Genomic DNA, 26,633 nt, shown 5'->3' with positions numbered 1-26,633 from the left:
TGGACGATAACTGTCATATTCCTGACTTGGTACCGGCATTTTCAATTGTAGAAAATGGAGGATTGAACCTGGTTTTATAGCGCTAAAACACTTACTTGTATGACAGTCGCATCAAATTCCAGTTCTCCTCACTCGTCCTTTCCCTTGTAATTGTTTGACCCAGTACTTCTACCTCTCCTTATCCGTTTGATCAGTCTGATACGGTACTCATCCCTTCTCCTTATCCGTTTGACCAATCAAATTTAGTACGCCTCCTCCTCCGTTCTCTTATGATCAGTCTTACTCATTACTCATTCCTCCGTTTCATCCATTTGACCAGACTGATTCATGCAGTACACAATCCTTCTTCTAACCCTTTTGACCATTTTGACTCCGTACGCATCCTCTCCTTATCCGTTTGACCAGTCTGACTAAGTACTCCTAACTCCTTCTTTCTTAAATGATCAGTATGATTCAGTTTTCTGGCCTGTTTTCCTTCTTTTAGCAGTCTGACTCAATACTCATCCCTCATTGTCAACCTTTTTACCAGTCTTATTCAGTACTCATCACTTCCCCTCTTCCTATTGACCAGTCTTACTCAGCTTTTGACCACCATCTTATTCCCTTTTGACCATTTTGACTCAGTATTCATCCCACCTACTTACCCCTTTGACCTGTTTTGATTAGAATTGATCCTTTCGTCTTTGTCTTTTGATCTTTCTGAATCAGTACCTCTAATATCCTACACCTTACATTTTTAATCACTCTTACTAAGTTTTCAATATGAAAATAAGACATGGTAGGATTGCCAATGTGACATATATCTACCAGAGACCAAATGACGTAGACGCTACAAACTACAGGTCACCCCGGTTCACGGTCTTAAAAAACACACAGCATAACTACTTATAAAAGCCTGACATGACAAATGTGAAAAGTGGTGGAAAACTAACGGTCTGATTAATGTACAATGCATTTAACGTAAAACAATATGATAAACAGCAACACACGACAACTAAAAAAATACGCACTCCTGGCAGACTCATACGCAATTTGATTCGGATTGTTCGCAATCACCCAATCATTCACCTAACCAGTGTAAGTCATGTAACAGCAAAATCTCTGTTTCAAAAGACTTGACCCATCAGGTCGACAACAAGCAAACAATAATACAAAAGCAAAACTAACAAAAAGACTTAAGAAATGATATAGAAGTTAACAACTATAGCTTTTCGTTCAGCCTTCCACAATTAGCAAAACTTTTACCGCATTGTCAGCTATAAAATGCCCCGAAATGCAAAGGTAAACAGTCCAAACGAGTAAAACAACGCCCTGATCTATGTTCAAATAATAGATAAAAATCGATATGATATACAGCAACAAACGACTACTACAGAATTACAGGCTCCTAACATTGGACTGGCACATATATAGAATGTGGCAAGATTAATGATAACATTTTGATCAATAAAAATATCAATAAAAAATATTCAAAGTGCATGTGTTGATAATATTAATGGGATCATACTTAATTATACTGGCTCGGTAAACAACATCTAAAACAAATTATGATGTGTTATCCCGATTGAAATAAGGTTTTCTATACATGTACAACCAAATCTTTTAATAAAATCTTTGTTTATATGGACGAATTAAGTAAAGGTTCAAAGTACGTTAAGAAATCCTTGAATTGATATTTTGCCAGTAATATGTTCATTTTAATCCAAAACAACACTAAATACGTATAGATTATTACATGCCCTCTTCCGTATTGGCCCTGGTATCAACCCGAGACTCCCATATCGGCCTCAAGGCTTTAGCCGAGGGCCGATATGGGTCGAGGGTTAATATGGCCAATATGGAAAAGACATGTTATAATCTATTTATCACATATTTAAGTTTTGCAACAAAGAGGGAAAAAAGTTCAATTATATCAATTTAATGAAACAAAACAGGTCAATCTTAAAAAAAAATCACAAAAGTTTTATCACATTTTCAAATTTAGTTTTTATCATCTACTCCATAGAAATTTATTGTCACATTTCCACTTATTAAAGAATATGGAAGTACACAAACGCGAGAATTTTGAAATATGGTAATACACAAACAAAAATTTGGCACCGTCATCGTTCGCCATTGTCGTTAAGGACGCCACGTCATTTGGAGGGGACAATATCAATAAACTCTTTTTTGCCCCGGCCAATTTTGACATTATTGCATATGCAAAACCTAAGGTATTCATAACAAATATGTGATAAATTGGCATATTGAATAAGTTGTGATGTATAAACACCGTAAGATAGCCATACGGAATTTTACTATAAAAAAGAGGAAAAGAAAAAAGAGGAAAAGAAAAAAATGTCGCTAGTGTAGCATTTTTTATTTAGAGTTTTCCGTCTTAAGCTGATTTATCTTAATGTAGCTAAGGACAGTTATACCGTTTATGACTTTTTATCATTTTGATCGATTTAAAGTAAATTCCTTTTGAATAATGTTCGGCAGTATATTTAGTAAATTCTTTATGATTTTACGAAAAATGTGATCAAGATACTAGTAACGAAATGTGTTTTGAATTTATCAATTTAATGCAATTTAGACGGGTCTTCACTAAGCATACACTGTGATGTATGATAGTACAACAACAAGTCTGCTATCAAAGGGCGTAATTGGTGCCCATATTTATACCTTAAACCAATTGATAAGTTCCCTTACCGAAACTTACATCATAATTGTGGTCAAGGATTATATTAGCAGCTTAAATCATCTCATCATATCTTCAGTAAGATTATTTAGCATATAGCCCTTCTCACTACAGTAGAATGTTTAAATGAGTTGAAGCAAATACATTTTCCGTCAAAGTTTTTGATCGACCATTTAAATAAATTTGATATAATTTGTGGTGTAGCGTAAAAAGTCTAAAAATCAAAACTGTCAACCGATTTGAAATGACTATCAACACCACATTATTGATCTAAATCCTCCAAAGAATTGTTTACACTCCAAAACAGTTATTTAAGTTTTTTTATATGATTTATAACAAAAGTTTATGCAAAGTTCTTTGATAGTAGTTAAGGAACTATTAGTAGTTAGAATCGATGCAAAATCAGTTGAAGACAATTATATATTCTTGCATTTATTTGTGTATTCTTGTTGTCTTTTTATGTTTGCTAATGTGCTTTGTCAATACATGACTTTTTGTGTTTCTTTGCTACATATTTGTTTGTTTTTATAGTGATTAAGATTATAACACAATTTTGACTACTGTTTCCCTATATTTGAGTTCGGGGTTTATTTTGTTACTTTTTAAAAAAATCTTTTGTAACAGAAAATTTTAAAAAGACAAGATACGATTGTTGATGATAATACTGGAATACTATCTACTGGTCTGTTTATAATCGGCAGTAACAGTCAACCAGCAGAATTATCGATCCAGTGGTAAAAATAATGTATCTGTGGTATATGTGTCAGTATGTCCTTTGTCAAGGCATGAAAATGTATAAAGTGATGTCGACAAGAAGCCTTTGTGTTTTATCTTATTAGACGAGATTTTGTTTTTAATATCAAATTCACATATTCAGTATTCTGATTGAACAAGATTTGCTTTCTGGATTTACATTTTTTTTGTATTTTGAGTGGATTCTAAATTTAACCAGACAAAAGATAAAGTGCAATTTTCTCCTACAAATAGATGTAAAACCGTTGATTAAATTTATTAATTTATTTATTTCTTACTCTGAGATATTTTTCATTCGGTTTTCTGATTCAACTATGAGCTGTCTTGTGGTTTTTTTCTGTTGGTCTTACAAGATATGCAGAAAAACCAGTCAGATCGATTTATAATTCTAGATATGATTACAAGTGTTTCCATCCATGATTTTTTGTTTATGACGAATAAGATTGTGTTTCTTAGTGTATAATTTATGGTATTTATATTTCTTCTCGAAATAATGATTGACAGAAAAATAAAATTTCTTTAATCTTCTTATTTATTTCATATTGCCGTACTTCAGAAGCTTCAATAAAACTTACTTTCCTGGTAAACTAATCGATCCTTTAGATAAACTTAATCTACAAGGATGCCGATTCAACACTGTAACTCGATCTCTGAATATTGTTTTTATTGGTATTAATATTGATTTTGTTATCAGTGAATTTATAGCAATCTAAATATTATTGTTATATACTTACACTGTATGCACTTTTTATGTATCCTTAATCTGTCGATATCTTTATCTATCTTGGCATTGCACACGTCGGCGTCAAATTGGGTTTTATTTTACTGTTCATGATGTCTTTACACTAAATTCATTGGATTTGTACTGATTGACAATTTAATCTTAGATGCATGATTATTTTTCATTAGTTGTTATTTGCTTTGAATTTGACGTCAGTAACTGCGAGTACTCTAAGATCTGTACTGAGTGTCTTTTTGTTGTTAGAATTAACAAGTACCTGGCGACGTCCATGTTTTTTGTTGATTGTATTTCTATTTGTATCCATCTTATGAGTAAAGGCTTTTTCAACTTATTTGTATAGTTCGTTCTTACTGTTACACCACTATCCAATAAGGGGAGGTTGGAATACCGCTAACATGTTTAATTCCGCCATATTCTGTATGTATGTGCCTGTTCCAAGTCAGGAGCCTATAATACAGTGGTTGTCGTTTGTTGCTGTGTTACATATTTGTTTTTCGTTTTATATTTTGAACATTAAATAGGCTGTAAGTATTCTCGTTTGAATTGTTTACATTTGTCATTTCGGGGTCTTTTAAAGCTGACTATGCGGTATGGACCTGGCTCATTGTTGAAGGCCGTACAGCGACCTATAGTTGTTATTTTCTGTGTCATGTTGGTCTATTGTAAAGAGTTGTCTCATTGATAATCATACCAAATCTTTTTTTTTATATTTGACTTTGTCAGAGAAGATGTAGAATTTTCCGGAATTTCAGTTTGACAAATATTGTTTGTATTATGCATGTCTACAACAATTGTATTTTAACAATAAAACATGATCATTAGGGTTTGAATTAGATAAGGAGTTTTTCTTAAGTATGCTTATGTTAATAACTAATGCAGGTTGGGCTGAAAATATATATAGTTTTGAAATTGTCTTGACCTTTTTAGATAGTATTCAATGACTAAAATCTGATATATGTCTCTTCATAACATAATTCTAGGTCCACATTCCTATTCATTCTTCCCTTTTTCATGAATTTCATACGAAATATCAGCTTTTAATTCAAAACTACAATGTTCACACTAGTACAACTGTCACTATGTATACACTCATTTTCGTATACTATTTGTTGTTTAGTGCATCTAATAATTCTATTCTCTTTACATGAAGTTGGAATAAAAGGTTTCTACCTATTTCCTCTATCTTGGTTACGAGTTCACTGCTTGTATTTAAAATTCCTTTGAAATTGTTAAAATCCAGTAGCAATCTGGTTATTTCCATCTTGTTACAAACTAATGCATTCTAGTTAGTTGGGTCAATATTATCCAATATTTCCTTTTTTATCTGTATATAGTATTTCTCTCTTATGGTACTTAACACTGGACTGTCTGGACATGATGTAGCCATATGTACTATGTCTTCATATACGTAACGGTTCTGCTATAAAGTGTGTAAACTTGTGTTTGTCTGACTGTAAGATATATGATCCCGTCATCATTCTGGCTTTTACAATAGCTTTCCTGGGCAAAAAACTTTATTGATTTTTCACATTCCAGACTTGTTCGGTTTGTTCAATTTCTAGAAATTCTTTGTTCATATATTTGGATTGGTTTCAAAGTGATTGAACTGATCCGGTTGTGGATTAAATGGAAATAAAAGTTTCTGATTTAAATGCATCCGATGACAATGACCATTGGTGTTTATTTATTCAAATAACGATTTTCTCCACAATAGAATTAAAAATGTTTCAAATGAAATTGTTATTGTATCAACTATAATTCAAAGTGTATGTTTATGCAAAACAAATTCACAGAAAGCGAACAATTATTGTCTTATCATTAAAGGAAACAGGTAGATCTGGTGTTAACCACAGCTATTGAAATAGAAACGTACACAAAATTTCAACGGTAAATATATTACAACAATATAATTGTCGCTTTTTATCATTAATTTTTAATCATTATGAAATTTTGCATGTTGGAATATTACATCTTTATACCAAAGTCTATATTAACTATAGGTGCACATTTGAATTACATTTACATCAATAATACATACAATATAGCCTGCATGTGGTGATTCGTCGTTAAAACAATAATTTTAAAAATCAGTGATTTTATTTCATAAACTGCATAACGTTAGAGGAGACAATTTTTTACAGAAATAGGACCATACGACCTTACGAATTTCTAACGGTACATTTCAAAATGTGTTTGCTTTGGGTGCATAAAACTCCTTATGTAAGCGTCTTTTCAGTTTGTACCACTCCCCTACATTGGATTCGCTTATTTCCAGCGGCCGTACGGTGGCGTATATTAAAAAAAGGAGTTGTGGTGTGATTGTCAATAAGACAAAAACACGTCTTTTCAGTTTGTACCACTCCCCTACATTGGATTCGCTTATTTCCAGCGGCCGTACGGTGGCGTATATTAAAAAAAGGAGTTGTGGTGTGATTGTCAATAAGACAAAAAGACTTAAACAGTAAGATATTTGAATCGCGCCTGTATTAGTTATAGCATTGCTTTATTATTTTGTTAATCTTAAACCAGAGACATATATGTGTATATATGTCTCTGCTTAAACGTATTTAAGCATTATTGCTAATCAAATTGAAACACTTATGGTTCCTGGTTCCACATTATGTCGTTCCCCTATATTATCTATACAAACCGAAATTATTACTAACTGCTTTTTTTTTTACTGAATCAATACTGACGCAGTCAGTGCTAATTTCGGATTGTGGCCTATTTCTAACAGACTTTTACCTTTGGTGACGCCATGCATGATGTCACATATCTTAACAAAATTACAGAATTAGTTTAAGTCTAAACAAAAAAAGGACATATACTACGATAGAGGTTAACATCACGGACATAAAATTAAATATAATTATATCACGAATGTGTCCTTAGTACACTGATGCCCCAAAAACTACCTCCATCAAAAGATTTAACCTGAAGCACAACGAACCGACGGACGCACGGACGAACGGACGTACGCACAGACCAGAAAACATAATGCCCATAAATGGGGCATAAAAATTATCTAGATAATTAAATTTGAATCCAAGTAAAAAAGAAGTGATTATCACCGATGTCAAATTGTTTGGATTTTATAGACCGCCATACATACATGAGTAGATTATTGAATCGCTGATAGGTCAATCAGGTCAATAGGTCATTAACAGCTCGAGCGCTTTTGAACTCTATTGAATGTTCGCCATTGATTTCTAAAGAAATTTAAAGAACCCTCTATTAATTTGGCTATTCTTTTTTTTTTGTGACATTTGGTCAAATATGTCCTTACACTTCTACGTATTTATTCGTCCATGGCTTTCAAATTTTAAGTTTTGAGCATTCTTGTGCAAGTTAAATCCAGAAAAGCACTTAAAAATTAAACTATACTGTTCATTTCATAATTTTATTACATATTATAGTTAAAAAAAAGATATTTCTGAAAATCTTCTGAAAATCTAATAAACTCTTTTTATTGTTTTCATAGTGTTTTAAAGAAAATAGGTTCCTTTGTTATATGAATAAAAGTTCTCGAAAGAATCATTTCCCATCAAATTTTAGTTGCAAAAACAAGAAATCGAACCTTTTATTTTTTCAGTTTTTTATATGCTATCAATCTATAACGGAAGAGCAAAGATCCTTACCTGACGATTATACAATGCAGATGAGGTGTTCAAGCAGCATACTTTACATATCACATGTTACAAAAATTTAACACTTTAATTACTAAATGGTGATTTTTTTAAATTAAGAGGAAATAAATCGAGCATATTTTGGTGGGAATAGAAATAATTCAGTATATATACCGGGAATAGTTCGATAAAAATGTTTTAAAAGAAAGGCAAAATATACCAAAGGGACACTCAAACCAACAACGTTACGACCAAATAAGAAACATACCATAAAAAACAATAGAACACTAATCACAACTTATAAAAATAAAGACTGAACAACACGAACCCCGCCAAGTACTGAGAGTGATGTCAGGTATTCCAGAAGAATAAGCAGATTCATAAAAATTAGTTTCCAAATACATTTTGATATAGAATGATAAAGAAGTAAAAACAATCATCAACTGATGTTTACAAGTTAATTGTTCCCTTTATACAACGTCCTAGTCTGCATTGTAATTGTTCAGGTACATTTTAACTAACAAACCAATCAATAGCTGAATTATAAGTAATGTGTTCCTGATTTTTTTGCCCACCAACAGTCCGTCGTTTGTCATCGACTTGACCAGTTGTCGTAGCAATCATATGATTCCAAACAATTTCTGATCCAAATACTACATTATAAAGCCCATCTCTTCTCAGCCTTATTGAACGAGTATGATGTGCACTCAGATCGTTTTCAACTTGACTTAAATTTGCACGGTCTGCGTTAAAGATAGCAATATAATCATTCCCCTGTTGATTAGCAGATCTTATAGCGAATCGGATCAATTTGCCAGCGTTAACTTCCTGTATCAACGAAGCCTTGGATCCATGTGTAGTTGTACCAGTTTCTGAATTGGAATAAGCGTGTTCCCAAGGCGTAGAGTCGATAAACCACTTAACTGCGTGTCTGTCACTAGAACTACCAAAGCTAGTGTGTGAACTTATATTGTACCGAATGGATTCTACATTTCCGGTTGTTGCAACATTTTGCCAATTCCATATTGCGTTGTCTTGGATTTTCTCTTGATTGTCTGTTAACACATGACTTAGTACATGCGCTGTCACATGGCCGTTTCTAATCAATAGCTGATTAGCCTCAATTCCGTACCTAGTATCTGAGTAAAATAACCTCACCCTTTTGCCAACTAAGATAGCTGAGCGTAGGCATTCTAGTGAGCCTTCTATTGCTTGTCCATGTTTATCATGTTCATATGCCAATTTCCAACATGTATCTGCAAACCATGATGATTCTATTGAAGAGTGAGAATGTTGTTTTAAAATTTCGATATGATTCATGTATGATACATTTATTGTTCCATCAGTTGAAAACATTAACAGCAGCGCCAGCGTTGCGTAATGTGTATAGTTTTTATAGTTTTTTAGATCCGTTATTTGAACTGTTGATATTCCAGATACTACCGTATGAGCCTCATCAATTAATACTTGAGAAAGAAACACACCGTACATATGAGGTTCGTCAATTTTACCGAGAGTATAGAGTTCAGCTCCGTTACTCACAGCACTTATTAGATTCTTTATATTGCTACAGTCTGCTGATCCACTACTTGTATTGGAGCAGAAAATGGGAGTTGGATGGTTTCGTTGTCTAAAAAAGAAACACAAGTGTTTTGGCTATTCTTATTTGGTATAAGACAATATTGTTTCAAAATCGAAAAAAAACCACCATAATGCTCTGATATCCCGGTACAGACTAATCACCACAGCTGCGTCATTTAGATTCGTTTTTCTTGTTTCAATCGACTGTATATTTTAGTTGAAAAAAGTAGTTTCCCTTGTTTTGCAGTAATTGTGAACTTTCTATTTTGATTCTTGCTATGTACATTTGTTTATTCAACATTTTGAACATGGTTGAACATTTAATAACAAGAGGGTTTGAAATGTCTGAATCGCTTACCTGTAATTTATTGCTTGAATATTTCTTCAATGATTATTTTTACTTTTCAATATAAATATATATTAATAAGTGGCTTAGCCATATAAATGTTCTCTGTATTTGTCATATGTTTTATCAAAGCAAAACAAAAATGCATTTTACCCCTATGTTTTATTTAATTTTTCACATGTTGTACTAGATGCACTAAAACTTATTTAGCCCAAGTTTGACCTAAAATTGATTCAGCAGTTAAAAAGTAAGCAAACTAGATGAACAAATTGTAAAAAATTGTCTTTAAAGTCAAACTCCTTTAAGGGTCAATTGACAATTTTTGGCATTTATTATTTATAGATCATATGTGTTGAACATTTATGATGTTTACAGTTGTCTCTACCTATAATAATATTCAAGATTTGATAACCAAAAACGCTAAATTTTCTTAAAATACCAATTTAGTGGCAGCAACCCAATAATAGGTTGTTAGATTCAACTGAAATTTTCAAGGATGTATTTTATCCCTATGTTCTTTTTTGTTTAATTATAAGTCTGGTACCTTTGATAACTATTAGCCTGTCGAAATGTCATATTGTAAAATTTATTTGTGTAGTTCTCTGTCCAGAATGGTCTTGCATTTATTTGAAATGCAGTCCTGTCATGTAATATTGTCATTTTTGTGTTATATTAAACATTGCATAAAAGCGCGAGGTTTGGTTGGACGCGGGGCAAGGTTCAGCCCACCGGTTTTTTTTCTTGGAATGACCTGTGCCAAGTCGGGAAAATAGCATTGTCGTTTTATTCCATATATTGACCGTCAATCAAATTAGTTAAAGAACGTAACGATAAACATAGATCAAATGGTTTGATATATAACACAAAAAAATTGAAAACAACATGTTTTATATCTCTTCTTGATTCACATTCAAGGCCAAGGAGGTATAAACCCGAAACAGTTGAAGAGCTATAAAATCAAATTACGATTTCAAAACAAAGGTTGCTTGGCTAAATTTAGCATATCTCCAATGTATACCACACATGCTGTTACCTTTGTTGTTATGACAATAAAGGAGTCCAGAGGTTCCAGCCTTTCTCCTTCTTACTGAGTCTTATATTTTTACAATATATTTATTTTTCTATTATTAAGTTTTCTTTTGAATAGTTTGTTAGCGCAACCATATTTGTTTGTTCCAATGATAATTTGCTAACAATAACAGAAATGTTAAGTTTCTAATGTCATTTTCATCGGAGTACCATCGGAGTACCAAATGAAATCAAATATGTATCTAATCTAAAAGTTAATTCTATTTCTAGAATTTCAAATATTAAGAATTTAAGGTACTCTCATATATGATGCTGAACGTCGGGGAAAATGGAAACAAATCATTGTGATAATGTCTACGGACAAGACATTTTATTGATATTTAATTAAATGCTTTCAAAGATGATTGTTAAAGTGTTAAAGTTAAGATTAAAAGTTACCAATTAAATTTTAAGCTGTGTTTTTTAAATTTCGGAAAATATAAAAATGTACCCATAACTCTTTACATATCTCAATAATTTATTGATTCTATTACGTCATATCACTTCCGGAATTAAATGAAATAGTGTTTGCGCATGAATGACTTCAATGTGTTTGCGTAGCTCGACGAGGACAGACGTAGTTTGTCTTGATTAATAAAACAATTTATTTAATCAATTGTATCAACGCAGTTGGCAATAAGCGACTACAAAAACAAAAATCGACGTTGTTGATTTAATTATTTTATATTTTTAACGACATCTGTACCAAGTGGGCTACATTGCCGATTTACGCCAGCCCCGAGACAAAATGGCAAAAAGAATGGTCAAGAGAAATTTAAAAGAGAACGATGTTCTCCAAAGTAAAAGCAATAAGGAGGACGATGTCATTAGTATGATAGATGCTGAACTAGATATTTCTTCGTCGACGAAAAAAGTTAAAAGGAGTTCGTCCGTGAAGGCTACTCCCAGCACTAGTAAAATGTCCGTTGCCACGTGTGGTACTAGCTCGGACCCCAAGTCTTTTGATAAAACCATAACTGGTATAGACGCCAACATAGTCATGGAAATGTTACAGTCTATTAAAGAGAATCAGAAAAAACAAGATGACAAACTTGAATGTTTGACAGACAAAGTCAACGAAATGTATGACAATGAGTACGACGAGTACGATGATGAAAATGATGATTTAGACTTAGTGTAAACATATTTTATTAATTAGATTCAGGTAAAGTAATGTACACAAATAGGCATTTACATAATAATACAAGTGAAGTAATTAATAGGATCCAGAAACAAGCTGTTAGCTTATACTAATCCGTTTCTTAATAAGAACATTTCATATTGTAATACTCAAGGAGTAAAATGTTAAAAGAAAATAACAATGTTACACTAGATGGAAAGACGAAAAAAAAACATATAATAAGGTTGTGACACACAAGAAAGAAGAAACAAATATACATCGGCAATTCAATAATAAAGTGTATGTTTCTGAACGGACACAATTATTTAAGATATTAGTATTACTTGTTGAACAAGATGTGTGCTATCATATGACGAATCTTTTGCTACTGAGTATAAATGTTTGAACTGCCAAGAATATTTCAATGTTTTGCTCGTAGCTGAAATCCGTTGAACCGTGTAGCAAGATTTCTTCCGACAAAAAATGTATTATATTGATATAATAAAAATGCTGTTCACGCATAATGTGAAAATGGGGGCAGTGCAACAAGTAGTGCGCTGTCGTTTCTATAGCACCATATAAGCAAAGTTGCGAAGCCACTATAATTTTAACAAAAAGATGATGATTTAGAGAACTGCATTGCATACGAAGTCTTGAGTGATAAATTTGACCTAATCGCTTACCTATGTAAAAATAATTTGGAGGTTTAATCACCCGAGACTGGACACAATTCCTAAATGCCCCCAACGAAGTACTGGTCTTAGCATTCTCAGGGAGGAGATTCCATGAACGTACAGTTGCCGGTAAAACATAATTTGAATACAGGGCTGTTCTTGTTCGAACAGGGGGGATTAGGGACGAGTTTCTCGTATTATGATTATGTATGGTTGCATGGGATTCTGGAACTAAGGTTGATAAAAATTCCGGAGTAATATTTTTTTTCATCTTGTAAACATAAATTAATCTGTGGTCCTCCCTTCGATCTTTAAGTTTTTCCCAACCCGTTTCGAGATATAATATCTCTAGGGACACCAACCTAGTACCCCCAGTTACGATCCTGGCAGCCTCTTTAGAGATAGGGCCGAAGGCGAAAAAAGCTAGATCAGATGGTAATAATAATTATGTGCAAGACACAATAAAAAATTCAGAACAGTCAGTAAAAAAAAGGCAGGTTTGCTACTATGAGCAAAAGGTTTAAACAAAAAGAATTAACTGGGGAAAACATTGATGAAACCCTGGCAGAAAACATAACAGATTTGTTTAGAAATGGCATGGATGAGAGCCAGTCCAATGATATGATTAAAGATGAGCTAAACCCTAGACCCGGTAATTGTGACGGGTTGGTTATTGTCAAAACAAACCAGCTGATATGGGATTTGATCTCCCCTTTTGCTCAGACGTGTGACAAGAAAATGCAAAATATAGAAAGATCAGTTGTAAAAGCTGCAGTCTTGCTAAGTAAGACCGTAAATAATATAGCAAAATCAAACAATGAAACAAATGAGTTTAGTGAGGTAAATGATGAATGCAATGATGTTTTAGCATTACTAGGTCACACTAATAGACAAATTAATCTAGCAAGAAGAGATTTTATTAAATATGAGTTGAATAATGAATACACTCATTTGTGTGCACAGTCACAACCTTATACCACCTTTCTCTTCGGAGATGATGTATCTAAAGTAGCCAAAGACATAGAAGACTGCTCTAAGATAGCAAATCGTATTCACTTTGGACGTGGAAGTTCAGGGTCTAGAGGACGGTTTTGTAGAGGTGTTTGAGGCAGATTTGGCCGTGGAAGAGGTAGAGGACGTGGAATTGGTAGAGGTTCATATGAAAGCCATTCACGTCAAAATTTTCCCAGTACAAGTAATGACTCTGGAGCAAATATTTAAATTTTCAAACATGTTCAAAATTACATAAAAAGGTCAAACAGATTTCTTATGCCTTGATATTGCGTTATTATTGCTGACACAGGACGTCATCGTTGTCATCAATCCACAAGTCATCGTCACAGAAGTATACGATTTTTCAATCTTTCTTTTTCCTTTTTTTACTTTTTCCCCTCTTTGTTCACCTATGAAAGCTAGTATTATATTGTATAAACTGTTTATTTTATATGCATGTCCATTATATTATACTATTATTGTAACTTTATATTGTATTATGGAGAAGACTTCATAAGTATGATTTACTTGTGTCTAATCCATTTTGCTTTAATTCAGCAAATAAAATATGTTTAAACTAAACTCTGGAGCAAAAAACTATCCCAGAAGAGGGGGTTGAAGAGGTTTCAGAAAAATGTAAATAGCCAAGAAAAAGATGAGGTTAGTACATTGAATGAGTTTGAAGCAGGTAGATTGAAATATTTTATCCATGAGTGGAAAAAATTGACACCTGATGAAATTGTTTAGATATTGTAGAAAATTGTCATGTAGAACTGGAAAACGATGAATTTTTGGTTGAAAATTCGACTAGTTATCAGTGCAATTTTAATGCAAAAGAAACTTTAATTATACAGAAAGAAATACAAAAACTATTAGACATTAAAGTTCTTGTAGAAGTTCCTTATCAAAAGGAACATTTTTTTGTCACCTATATTTTTTAGACCCAAACCTAATAGGGAATATAGAATGATACTTAATTTGAAAAAAAATAATGAATTTGTTCAATACCATCATTTTAAAATGGACCCTTTGAAATTGCACTTTGACTAGTGACTAAAAACACATACATGGCTAATGTTTATTTGAGACATGCATATTATAGTGTGCCTGTAGCACAAGAACATCAAAAATACTTGAGATTTTCATGGGACGATAAAATATTCCAATTTACCTGCTTACCAAATGAGCTTGCTTCAGCACCAAGATATTTTACAAAAATTATGAAACCAGTTTATTCTAGGTTGCGAAATTTAGGTTATACAAATGCTGGCTATATTGATGATAGTCTGCTATGTGCTGATACACATAAAGAATGTAGATAATGTCCAAGAAACAATTCCACTTATGGAAAACTTAGGTTTTATGATTCATCCTGAAAAATCAGTATTTGAACCTTCTAAAAAGATTAAATTTTTAGGAAATATTATATATTCTGTAGAAATGATTGTTACTTTCCGACTTGATAAAAAAGAACGCATTGCAGAAAAATACAAAAACTTATAATTACAAAATATAGAAAAATTAGAAATGTGGCAAAAGTAATTGGGTTGATAGTTTCAAGTTTTTCTGCAGTAGATATTGGTAAAATATTTTACAGGAATTTAAAATGAAATAACTAAAGCTCTTAAAAAATCAAATGGAAATTTTGATTCTAATATGAGTTAAATTGGTGGTCTTTAAATATATTTACACAAAACAGGAAAGTTTCTCGCTGAAATCCTGGTTTCAGAATTGAGACTGATGCCTCTGGATTAGGATGGGGCGCTGTAGTAGAGCAAGAAAAGATAGGTGGACAATGGACAGAAAAAGAAAAAGAAAAGCACATCAATTATTTAGAAATTTTAGCTATTAAATTTGCTGTGCAATCATTTTTGGGAAAAAATAAAACATAACCATGTTAAATTTTTAACAGACAACACCACAGCTGTTGCATACATCAATAATATGGGAGGTTCAAAATCATTAGATTGCAATGAAATAAGTAGAAGTTTATGGTTATTGTGTATTGAAAATGGAATTTGGTTGTCATGTACCCATATTCCAGGAAAATTGAATACAGAAGCTGATAAAAAATCACGTATTTTTAATGATCAAACTGAATGGAAATTGAGGGATATTGTATTTGATAAAATAACACAAAATTGGGGGAAACATGAAATAGATTTATTTGCCTCAAGGCTAAATTTTCAAATTGAAAAATTTTGTGCATGGAAACCAGATCCTCTTGCATCATTTATAGATGCATTTTCTTTGAATTGGAAACATTTTAATTCAGTATACATTTTTTCTCCTTTCAGTCTACTGGGTTCTTGTGTACAGAAAATAAGGATGGAAAAGACCAAAGGAATACTGATAGCACCTCTTTCGCCAATGCAACCTTGGTTTATCAGGTTGATGAAATTGTTAATAGACAAACCCTTAATAATTCCAAAAACCAAAACATTGTTAACAATTCCTCATCAAGACAAGGAACATCCACTTCAGAGAACGCTAGTTCTGATTGCTTGTCTAGATCTTGTGTCAGGAAACTATACAGAAAACGAGGGCTTTCTAAACAAACAGTTAATATTATCATGTCGTCATGGAAACTTGGTACTAAAAAACAATATCAGACGTTCACAAAAAGATGGTTTCACTATGACTGTAGTTTAATTCATTTCAACCAACTGTAGAAAATTGTTTAGGATTCTTAACCAGTTTATTTGAAGCAGGCCTTGGATATAGTTCCCTTAATACTGCTAGAGGATCTCTGTCAGCATTAGGGCTGAAATGCGAAGGACATTTAGTAGGTTCACATCCGTTTATAATTAGGTACATGAAGGGAGTATATAAATTACGGCCTACATTGCCAAGGTAAACACACATTTGGGATGTCTCCAAAGTTTTGTTCTATTTGAGGAAACTATCTCCAGTAAAATTCATCAGTTTAAAGGATTTAACATTAAAATTGTGTATGTTAATTGCATTAACTAATGCAACCAGAACCCAGTCGATTCATCTTTTAAATATAAATAATTTAAATAAGTTGAAATCCGAGTTTGTTGTTGAAACAGAGGGACTATTGAAACAAAGTAGACCTGGGTAAAGGAACCCACAGTTACACTTGAAAGCTTATCCTCCAGATAGAAGACTTTGTGTTTATACCGTGTTAAAAGAATATTTGTACAGAACAAAACAATTACGTCAGAAAAATTCAAAGCTGTTAATTAGTTATGTAAAACCACACCAAGATGTTACTAAAGATACAATTGCAAGATGGATTAAAACTGTTTTGCAAAGATACGAAGATTTATGATGCTCACAGTGTGCGCTCAGCAACGACATTACGAGCAAAATTGAAGACAGTCCCTATTCAGGAAATCCTTGTTAAAGCAGGATGGACAAACGAAAGAACATTCTCTAGGTTTTACAACAAGAAGGTGCTTACAAAGGATGTATTTGTGTCAGCAGTTTTGCAGTAATCTGAAGTTGAAGAAGTACTGTAAGTAGACACTTAAGCTGACATTCAGGTTTTTTTTCATTGGCTTTACAGTCTCGTTTAATTCCGGAAGTGATATGACGTAATAGAATTAAACAATTAAACTTGTTAAGAGTCGAAGTTTGATTGTGATTCTATGAGTCATAGAATCACAGATGGGATTAAATGCCACCCGCCCGCCCTACTTAAATAGGGTAAGTTACTAAAGGGTAATTGTTTAATTCAGTATGTAATACGGGTACATTATATTTATAGGAGGCATTACTAAGTTAAACCACTTTTGTCTGTATTTGAAATGACAAAAACCTTCTTTAAAAATTGAAGTCATTCATGCGCAAACACTTTCTCATTTAATCCCATCATTGATTCTATGACTCATAGAATCACAATCAAACTTCGACTCTTACCAAGGAGAGTCTTGTTTCATTGTTTAATTAAGCCAAACTGAAGACCCATTCTTTTAACTGAAATCCATATATCTGACTGTTTTAAACAATCAAACTATTATTACAACTCATTTTTGACATAGTTCAATGTGTTCTCTTGAAAAAATAACATACATTTTATCTATCAAATTAGGCTGAACACAAGGAAATTGGATACAAATATATTGTGGTAATGTCTACGGACAATTTCAGTTAAAAAAAACAATATGTTAGAATTAATTGTGACTTTTTGTTGTTGAAAATACTGAGTTTTAATTTGAATAGATAACTTTCATCACCTATAAATAAGATTAAAGTTCCAAAGCAGACAAATAATTGAATTTAATACTTGTTAAGTACAAGTGTCTTGTCCGTAGACACTTCCTCATCTGCTTGTGATACTGAAATGCAAAATATAAAGTCAGAGAGAGAGAGAAATACTTTTTCTTCATTTGCTTTAGTTAATCTTTTAAGGTATGCAGCAACTGGAATAAACAATATTGAAGTAAAATATGGTATGCTTTTTATGACTGATAATTTGCCACTTTTTAAAATCCACTCTTGTAAAGTAATTTTACATAAAATTAGAACACGTCAATTACCATTTATTAATTAAAAATAAGATATCTCTAAGTTTAAACAACACATAGGAATAATTAAGACCAATAAAGCCAAGAAATATTGATATAAAGCCATGTCTACAGACAAGACATGTGTCTACGGACAAGACATTCTGATATATTTTTCAAATTTTTCCTCTATTAATAGATGGTAGAAAAATATGTTAGTAGTGTTTTCATATCTAAAAAGAACAGGAACTTAGCTATGCAACATTAATGTTATTACACTTCGAGTTTACTAGGGCATGCTATCTACGGACAAGACATTTTTTCACTTTATTTGTATATCCAACTTTGATGGCATATATCTACAGTTAGGGTACTGCAATATTGATATATGAGGTAGTTTTTGATAATTTATACTAGGAGAGAAAAAAAACACATAATAGCATGAATTTGATTTATTTTTCTCTTTTATCCTTACACTGAGCAAGCTAAAAACAAAAATACAAAATTTCATAACAAACGCATAGTATTCCACTTTTTATCATAGCTGTGTAACCACTGAAGATTTTTTATTGCAACAACCAGTAAAGGAAAGATGAATAAATTGTCTATAACAGTGAACCAATAATGCAGTTCAAATTAAGTTCACTTATGAACTATCAATTGATAAAAACAGCGTAATTTTCAATGAAACAACATAACGTGAAATTTTGCCCATTTTCAGCGTGTATTTTAGTGTTTTTTTTTCAAAACGGTAACACCTATACATGATTTTTGGTATTCATTGCGAAGCCCTACATTCTCTTCTTCAGTTCAAAGATGCATGTTATCACTCAATTGTTTCGAAAAAAAATACCTGCATTGGAATCTTCACTATAAATGAATATTTTGTTTAACTTTATATGATTTGCACAATATGACATGCTCTATCATGATTTTGTTTCATTAAAGATCAATTTTATCATTAATAAGGGTATTTTCAATATACAAAATTCGTTATTTAAAATATCAATCATAATGCTGGTTGGAGATTATTGTTGTTTTAGAATAATATTTCAATATAAACTTATTGTCGATATTATAGTACATTGAATGGATGGCAAACATTATGAACACTGTTTCTCCAAACAATGGGCATTTTGAATTATTAACGACTGTGAAGTTACATCAGGGTATCTTTCTATCGGCTGTTTACTTATCATTTATTTACATTTTTGATGTAGTCGAAAGAGAGGGGTTACATGTATATCTTTTAACACACATTTGAAAAGGGGAGTTAATTGTATTAGATCATTTCATATTTACATTTTGCCACCATCATCCCCACCACCCATCCCCCTTTCCCCTGTAGAATATGACTTGTTCCTTAGCGGTATTTTAACATTGCCATATAAGCGGAATGTTTTGCTAGACATAAAACAATGTTCAATCCATCATTGTTTTCTTAATATGTCCTGTACATAGTCAGGAATATGGCAGTTGTTATCAAATAGTCCGTTTCTAAGTATGTTGGCGGTTTTGTAGCAGTTCAGTTTTTTTGCTGTTCGTTGTTTTCCTCTCATAGTTGATGTGTGTCCCTCGCTTTTAGTTGGTGACCCTCATTTGCTTTCGCTAAATCGATTTATGACTATTGAACAGCGGTTTACTATTTTTGCCTTCATTTATTCTTTTAAAGGGCAAACTTTTTCCATCCATATTTAAAGCGGGGGACATTTAAAATATTTCTCTGATAAATATGTTAACATCACGTTTGTTAAATAAACCTTCTTTATATATGGTACTTTAACTTATACAATATTTTGACTCACTTTCTTCGTCGTTACGACTAGAATTTTGGAAAGATGTGACAATACAAATATTACTTAACTTTTGTTGACCGTTATAATCATATATTTGTGTATTCCAATTTTGTTAATATTTCATAAATCCTTATGTTATCTTATTTGGTTTTGGAATAATTGAATAACTAATGTCACCAGGACCTGCAGATATAAGTATATATAAATTCATCAAAAGTAAAATCACAAAAATACCGAACTCCGTGGAAAATGCAAAACGGAAAGTCCTTAATCTAATGGCAAAATCAAAAGCTCAAACACATCAAAAGAATGGATAACTTCAAGCCACTATAACATTGATAGCACGTTTCTTAATGTAATAGTTTGGTTTTCTTTCCTGTGTGTCGTGAATATGGACCAAGCGACTTGGTACGTTGTGTTATGAAAACACACCTGTACTTTTGCTCACACTATTGAAATGAAACGTAACGCAATTTTTACGTATCTAGGCATCTTAGAATAATAAAGAATTTCAGCTAGCAAGATGTTATTTTCTTCTACAAGTATAATAAAGTAAATAACCTTCAAGATATTGGTACCGTGACGAAAACTAACAAAAATTAGTTCGAAACACAAAAAAAAGTCCGAGCAGCATATCGGCAAGCAGTAATAAAGCTACTGAAAAAAGAGGCACGACAGAAATTCTAACCACAACCAGATGTTGTAAAACATAATTCTATGACGGAGCTGATAAAACAAAGCAAAAGACATTGTCCGATATTAATTCAAATATTGAAGAAGTAGAAGACCTCGACAATGAAACAGGAGAAGTTAAACGGTACAAGTTGAAGATACATTTTGGAATCATGCAAATTGGGAAGTACATTAAAGAAGTAAGTCTGTCAAAAAATCAAACCTTATTTAACCCTAAAACACAAGCTTTGATATACATGTACACTAATTCCAGTGTGCTAGACCATTCAAATCCGATAAATTTTAAATCAGAACAAACAAGCGTAAGCCGTGGCCATTTTATATGCCCACCTTTAAATCGTTAAATCTTTGTAAACACATTTTTTAACTCCACCTGTCCATTTTTGCGGAAACCTACTAGAATTGTCAGTCTTTTGGGATTCTTATTACTCTGCAATGTATCATGTACAAATATTTAACTTTATGAAATCGCAACTTTACATGCAAACCAACTCCTATAATTAAGGGACTAAAAACGTTCAGTGACACTATATAAAGTTGTATAGATACGTGAAATAGAAGGAATATGTCGATATCAGGAATCGTACAGAAGCATATTTATACCACTAATACTCAACAAACTCCCATGTCTATGTCACATAACTATTACTCCAGACCACGGATATCCATACTTCTATGGAAACCGGATCAACTAGAGTTACTCAAAAATGAATATTTAGCTGCGAGGACCTAGAATATTAGCCAAAGACCTAGATATGTGACATTTATGCGATAGAGCAGGAGATGAAAGACTCCATAGAAAACTTTTACAGAAATCGATTGCGATAATAGCCGACTCCCTTACATACCAGACTAACCCGTTAAGAAGGAAACAAACATTATTATATAGAATTATATAAGACTGCAGTAACAGTGGCAATCCAGATTCACCCAGCCTTAATGAATGCCTGTCTTTCGCACCACCTATTTTGAATGAATGAACATACATTCAAACAAGATTTAGATTAGGTAAACATGGAATCAAAACAGACATAGAAAAGGCATTTTTAAAAGTTAGACTTGGCAATGAAGTCCGAAACATGACATCGTTCTTTTTGGTTGTCTCAGTCAACAGACCCAACAATTGACTTGGCAAAGTACAGATTTAAAGATGTACTTTTACAAGCGACGTGTTTACCGTTCAGTTTAAACGCTGCATTGCTAAGACACATATCGATCAATCCGAGCAGTAGCTTCAATTCTACAAGACGACTTATATGTTGATAATATACTGACTAGCATGGACTCCACAACAGTAGCAGTTAAATTCTAAGAATGCGAGTTCTTATAATTGCGATACTGACCCAGTCGCATTATTCGCGTTTATAAAAAATGGCCTCGACTCCAATCTTAATTGACAAGGACTGTCAGTTTTCCTATCGAAGGTCGGTGGTTTTCTCCGGGCACTTTGGATTACTCAACCAAGAAAAACTGACCGCCACGAAATAGCATAAATGCGGTGCTTAAAAGTGGCGTGAAAACACAAAAAAATAAAAATTGCATTAATAAAAACCTCGCAATAATTTCTGAGTTTACAGTTCTTCGATGAATCTAGAACATTTCTTAAACAGGGAATATTTAACTTACGGTCATGGATGTCAAACAGCGACAAACACAGAGATTTGGCCTAATCTGAAAAAGTACTAGAAGCAGACAAGGAGTCGAAAATGTTAGTGATGCGCTAGATACACACGGCTTTGCAGAATCAAAACAATTAATAGAGATGGACACACAATTGACAAATAGTTATCAGAGGTATCAGGATTTTAATGTAATACGCCAGACGCGCGTTTCGTCTACATGAGACTCATCAGTGACGCTCAGATTAAAATAGTTATAATAAAGCCAAACAAGTACAAAGTTGAAGAGCACTGAGGACCAAAAAATCCCAAAAGTTGTGCCAAATACGGCTAAGGTAGTCTATATATGCATGGGATAAGAAAATCCTTAGTTTTTCGAAACAATCCAAGTTTTGTAACAGGAAATTTATAAATATGACCATATAATTGATATTCATGTCAACATCGAAGTGCGGACTACTAGCCTGCTGATACTCTCGGGGACGAAACCTTCACCAGCAGTGGTATCGACCAAGTCGTGTAAATAGTACCAGGTACCAGGATTATAATTTAATACGCCAGACGCGCGTTTCGTCTACATAAGACTCATCAATGAACAAAACGTGAACTTTTGCGATAGTCTTCCGCTATCTATGATCCGTTATGACTACTCGGACCGATCACCATTAGAGCAAAAACTCTTAATCAAGAACTTTGAAAAAACGATATGCATGGGACGGACGAGACACTACCGAAAGAAATTTTAAAACGCATGTGACGATGACCGATGTGACGAATGGCATCTTACAGATAACTTCGAAACTTAAATAATAGCGATACTTGTTTGAAATCCACAACGAGAAAACCAGCGAATCTACTCTACACATTTTTCTTGATGAAAACATATGGATCGTCCGTTTATTTGAGTTGAGGCGCAGTGTCAACACTCGTTGTCGCAAAGAACCGTGTTGCACCGTTGATATTGATAAATTACCCGAAATTAGAATAAATGCAAGGCTGCAGTGATCGGAGCACGACTCTCAAAAAATGTAATCAAATACACAGGGATTAAACAAGGAGTATTTTGGAGCGATAGCCAAATAGTTCTACATTGGCTCACCTCGTCGAAACCGTAAAACAAGTTTGTCAAGAAACGTGTTAATGAAATTAAAGATATAAATAAAATTCATGAATGGAAATATGTACCTACGGAAATGAACACAGTCACAACTGACCTTCTAACACGTTAATAACCGATCATAATTTGAGGATTCGATATTTTGGATGATAGAACACCAGGTGATAACAGAGCAGCGTAAATGGCCCGCTTGGACATGACATGTGGAAATAAGCTCTTAACTATTCAATATCACAGGAACAGACACACATAATTGACGATAAAAACCCTTGTGATCCGCAACGAATATCACAGATCATAGATATCCAAGTTTTCTGATCTACTTTAACTTTTAACTCTGACTGGATACATTTTTGTACGTCTGGAAATTCGTAGATAATTGTCAGAAAAAACAACCATATCGACGACTTGGAGTTTACAAATTGGCAGGAAGCCCAAAACGATTCTAACAAAAGAGGAAATGTGATTAGCTATGAATTTATAGATCAAAGATACACAACAAAAAAGGTTCGTGAAAAAGCTATAGAACATATATATGACTTATGTAATTGATTCCAAAAATAAATAATTCCAGCTGGTATAGCAGTAACGTTTATATCTGGATGAAATGGAATTCTTCAATGTAAAGGCAGTATACAACAGTTATTTCTAGGAGAAAACGCGGTATCCTATTTCATTATCAAAGAACCATAAACTTACAGATTTCGTTGTTATGGACGCACATCTAAGAAATGTTCATTCAGGAGTCAGCCATACTTTAACACACTTAAGACAACAATTCTGGATAACGGCAATTGGTCAATGTGTGAACAGTGTCTTACGTTAATGCGTAAAATGCTAAAAATTAATTGATAAACCATATAACAGACAAGAATCACCACCATGCCCAAAGGATCGAGTAAAAGACACCACACCATTTTGTACAACTTCTATACATTTGTCCAGACCTCCACACATAAAGGATACAATAATACAATCGCGGAAGGTATACATATAATTATTCAAATATACACGTTTACGAGCTATAAATTTGGAATTTGTACCTGATTTGTCAATGAACACTTTAATCTTAGCATTTAGACGTTTTATAAGTAGAAAAGGAACATCATTAACTATTTATTTTGATAAAGCACCTTCATTTCAAAGTCATCTGAATTTGGACAACAACTGGGAATTAATTCCAAAATGGAGCGCCATGGTATGACGGAACGTGGGAACGTCTAATTAGCTTAACAAACAATAACATTAAAGAAAGACTTTGGTAAGGCACTCGTCGGCGAACGATATTTTACAACAATACTCACGGAGATTAAAACCATAATTAACCATCGCTTATTTGAATATATATCTCCAGACTTCAAAATGTAAGGTATCCCCATAAGACCATAGTTACAATCAATAACACTAAATCCATAATTCCATCATCATGTTGAAGAAAACTTACTGTCTCAGGAATTTCTCTGAATGTGGTTTGTTATATTCAATGTTGAAGCCCAGAGTAAAATCTTCAACATCAACAGTAGGATAATGCAGTATCAACGACAGTTGTCAAAGTAGACAACACGTACTTCTACATCATCAGCCTCTACAACACCAGCAACGAAAGCTTCCGTTTCAACTATTTCATTAGGAAGGACAGTGCAACCTTCTTTGAATATTTTTAAGATGTCATAATTTTTTTAAATTCAAAAATTCGAAATCCAGAAACTTGGTTAATACATTTTTTTCAAATATCCTTCTTTTTACGATCTCTCAAAACAAAAAAAAGGTCAAAGTCATTTCCTTTTCATTTGAAATTGGGTATGATACATTTAATTTTCTGATGCCAAATAAAAAAAATGACTTACTTGATCTCTATTTTTAGATATGTATTTAAAGATAAACATAACTGTTAGAAATTACTACAAACGTACCAGGAAAGAAATGAGTTGGTGCTAGATTTCATATCTAGGTTTTTAAAATTAGCTACTTACAAAAAAGGTATCTGCTGATCCTGTACAAAATTAGAGATATGACTGTGTTTTTTCTTATTTTGCCAGTTCCTAATTAAGGACTTTTCGTTTACAATTTTACTCGGAGTTGGTATTTTTTGCTAGCCGTAGCAATGAATGGGTTAAATAGATATAAAAAGATGATTGTTCATGAGACATTTCTCTATCCAAGTCATATTATGAAAAAGTAAACCATAATAAGTCAAAGAACGACCTTCAACACGGAGCCAACTTGTGAAGGCTCACAACGAACAGCAAGCTGTAAAGGACACAAAAAATTAATAGACGTGTAAAACGATTCAAACAGGAAAACCAACATTCTAATCTATATTACAAAACGAGAAATGAGAAACACTTATGAATCACACCAACAAACGACAACCGTTGCACATCAGACGTAGGACAGGTGCAAACAAATGCAGCGGGTTTGAACGTTTTGAAGCCAGATTTTAAAACAATTGGCATGACAATTAAAAGATAAAAAATATTTAAGAATTTATGAATGCAGCTCTTTTGGAAGAAAAAGCTATTGATTCTGATGTAAGTTCTTTAAATTCAATGAATAAACTGTTTTCCATGAAATTTGTTCATTAAGGGAACACATTCAATCTATTTATATAATGTAAATAAACCAATTTCAATAAGTACTCAAAATAAGCTTTATCAAACTTCTCCAATCCCAAGGAATATCAAAGCAATCAATGTACCCATCAAATAGGTATAGGGTACAACAAACTCAACCTACACGTCCAAGAATAAATTGGACCCTTTCAAGCCAACCAGCAAATAAAAACTTTTGACAACCAGATCGGTATCAATTTCAGCGTAAATTATCATTTCGTAGAATTTTTTATTGCAATTGGTTTTTGTTAAGATAAGTACCAATGTCCCGCTAATGATGTCGTTTGTCATCTTTCGTGCCTGTTCTAATTTGAACAGTCATACAAAGTTAAACAATGTTAAAAATAATTATTTTAATCGTCAAAATTCAGAAACATAATCAAAACAACTTGTACAATGTGTTCTTCCAGTAATAAAAATGGATTTAGAATAGAAATAATTACTCAATCTCAAGAAAATTAATTGGGCAATTAATAATAAAATTAAAATTATCAATGATCTTGCTAATGCAAAAAGATGCCCAACAGATCATAGGCAAAATAAATAATTAGATATAAAATAGGAAACCGCAAAGATATATTGTTTTGTTCATTAATTATAGACAGATAACTCGGACCCAACATGGTAATGTCACAAATAGAAACACACAATAAACAATACGAGTAAGCTGCACCGACTCTATATCTGTGACTAACTCTTGCAATAGTTGAAGACTCCGTTTAGCACTAAGTATAATTTAAT

At 32.7% G+C, this 26,633-nt stretch overlaps 1 protein-coding gene across 1 annotated transcript in view; it reads right to left on the bottom strand.

Moving 5' to 3' along the window:
• Positions 1-7,561: 7,561 nt before the first annotated feature.
• Positions 7,562-26,633, bottom strand: part of LOC134721735 (uncharacterized) — a 93,813-nt gene continuing 74,741 nt past the window's right edge. The window contains exon 3 of the mRNA XM_063584920.1: positions 7,562-9,431. Coding sequence (XP_063440990.1) covers positions 8,315-9,431 — 1,117 coding nt within the window. The 3' untranslated portion in view covers positions 7,562-8,314. The remainder of the gene's footprint in view (positions 9,432-26,633) is intronic.

The sequence above is a fragment of the Mytilus trossulus genome, chromosome 6 (assembly GCF_036588685.1).
Source record: "Mytilus trossulus isolate FHL-02 chromosome 6, PNRI_Mtr1.1.1.hap1, whole genome shotgun sequence".
NCBI classification, from domain to species: Eukaryota; Metazoa; Mollusca; class Bivalvia; order Mytilida; family Mytilidae; genus Mytilus; species Mytilus trossulus.
The sequence above is the reverse complement of the archived record's forward strand: the minus strand, read 5'-3'. Positions and strand labels throughout refer to the sequence as shown.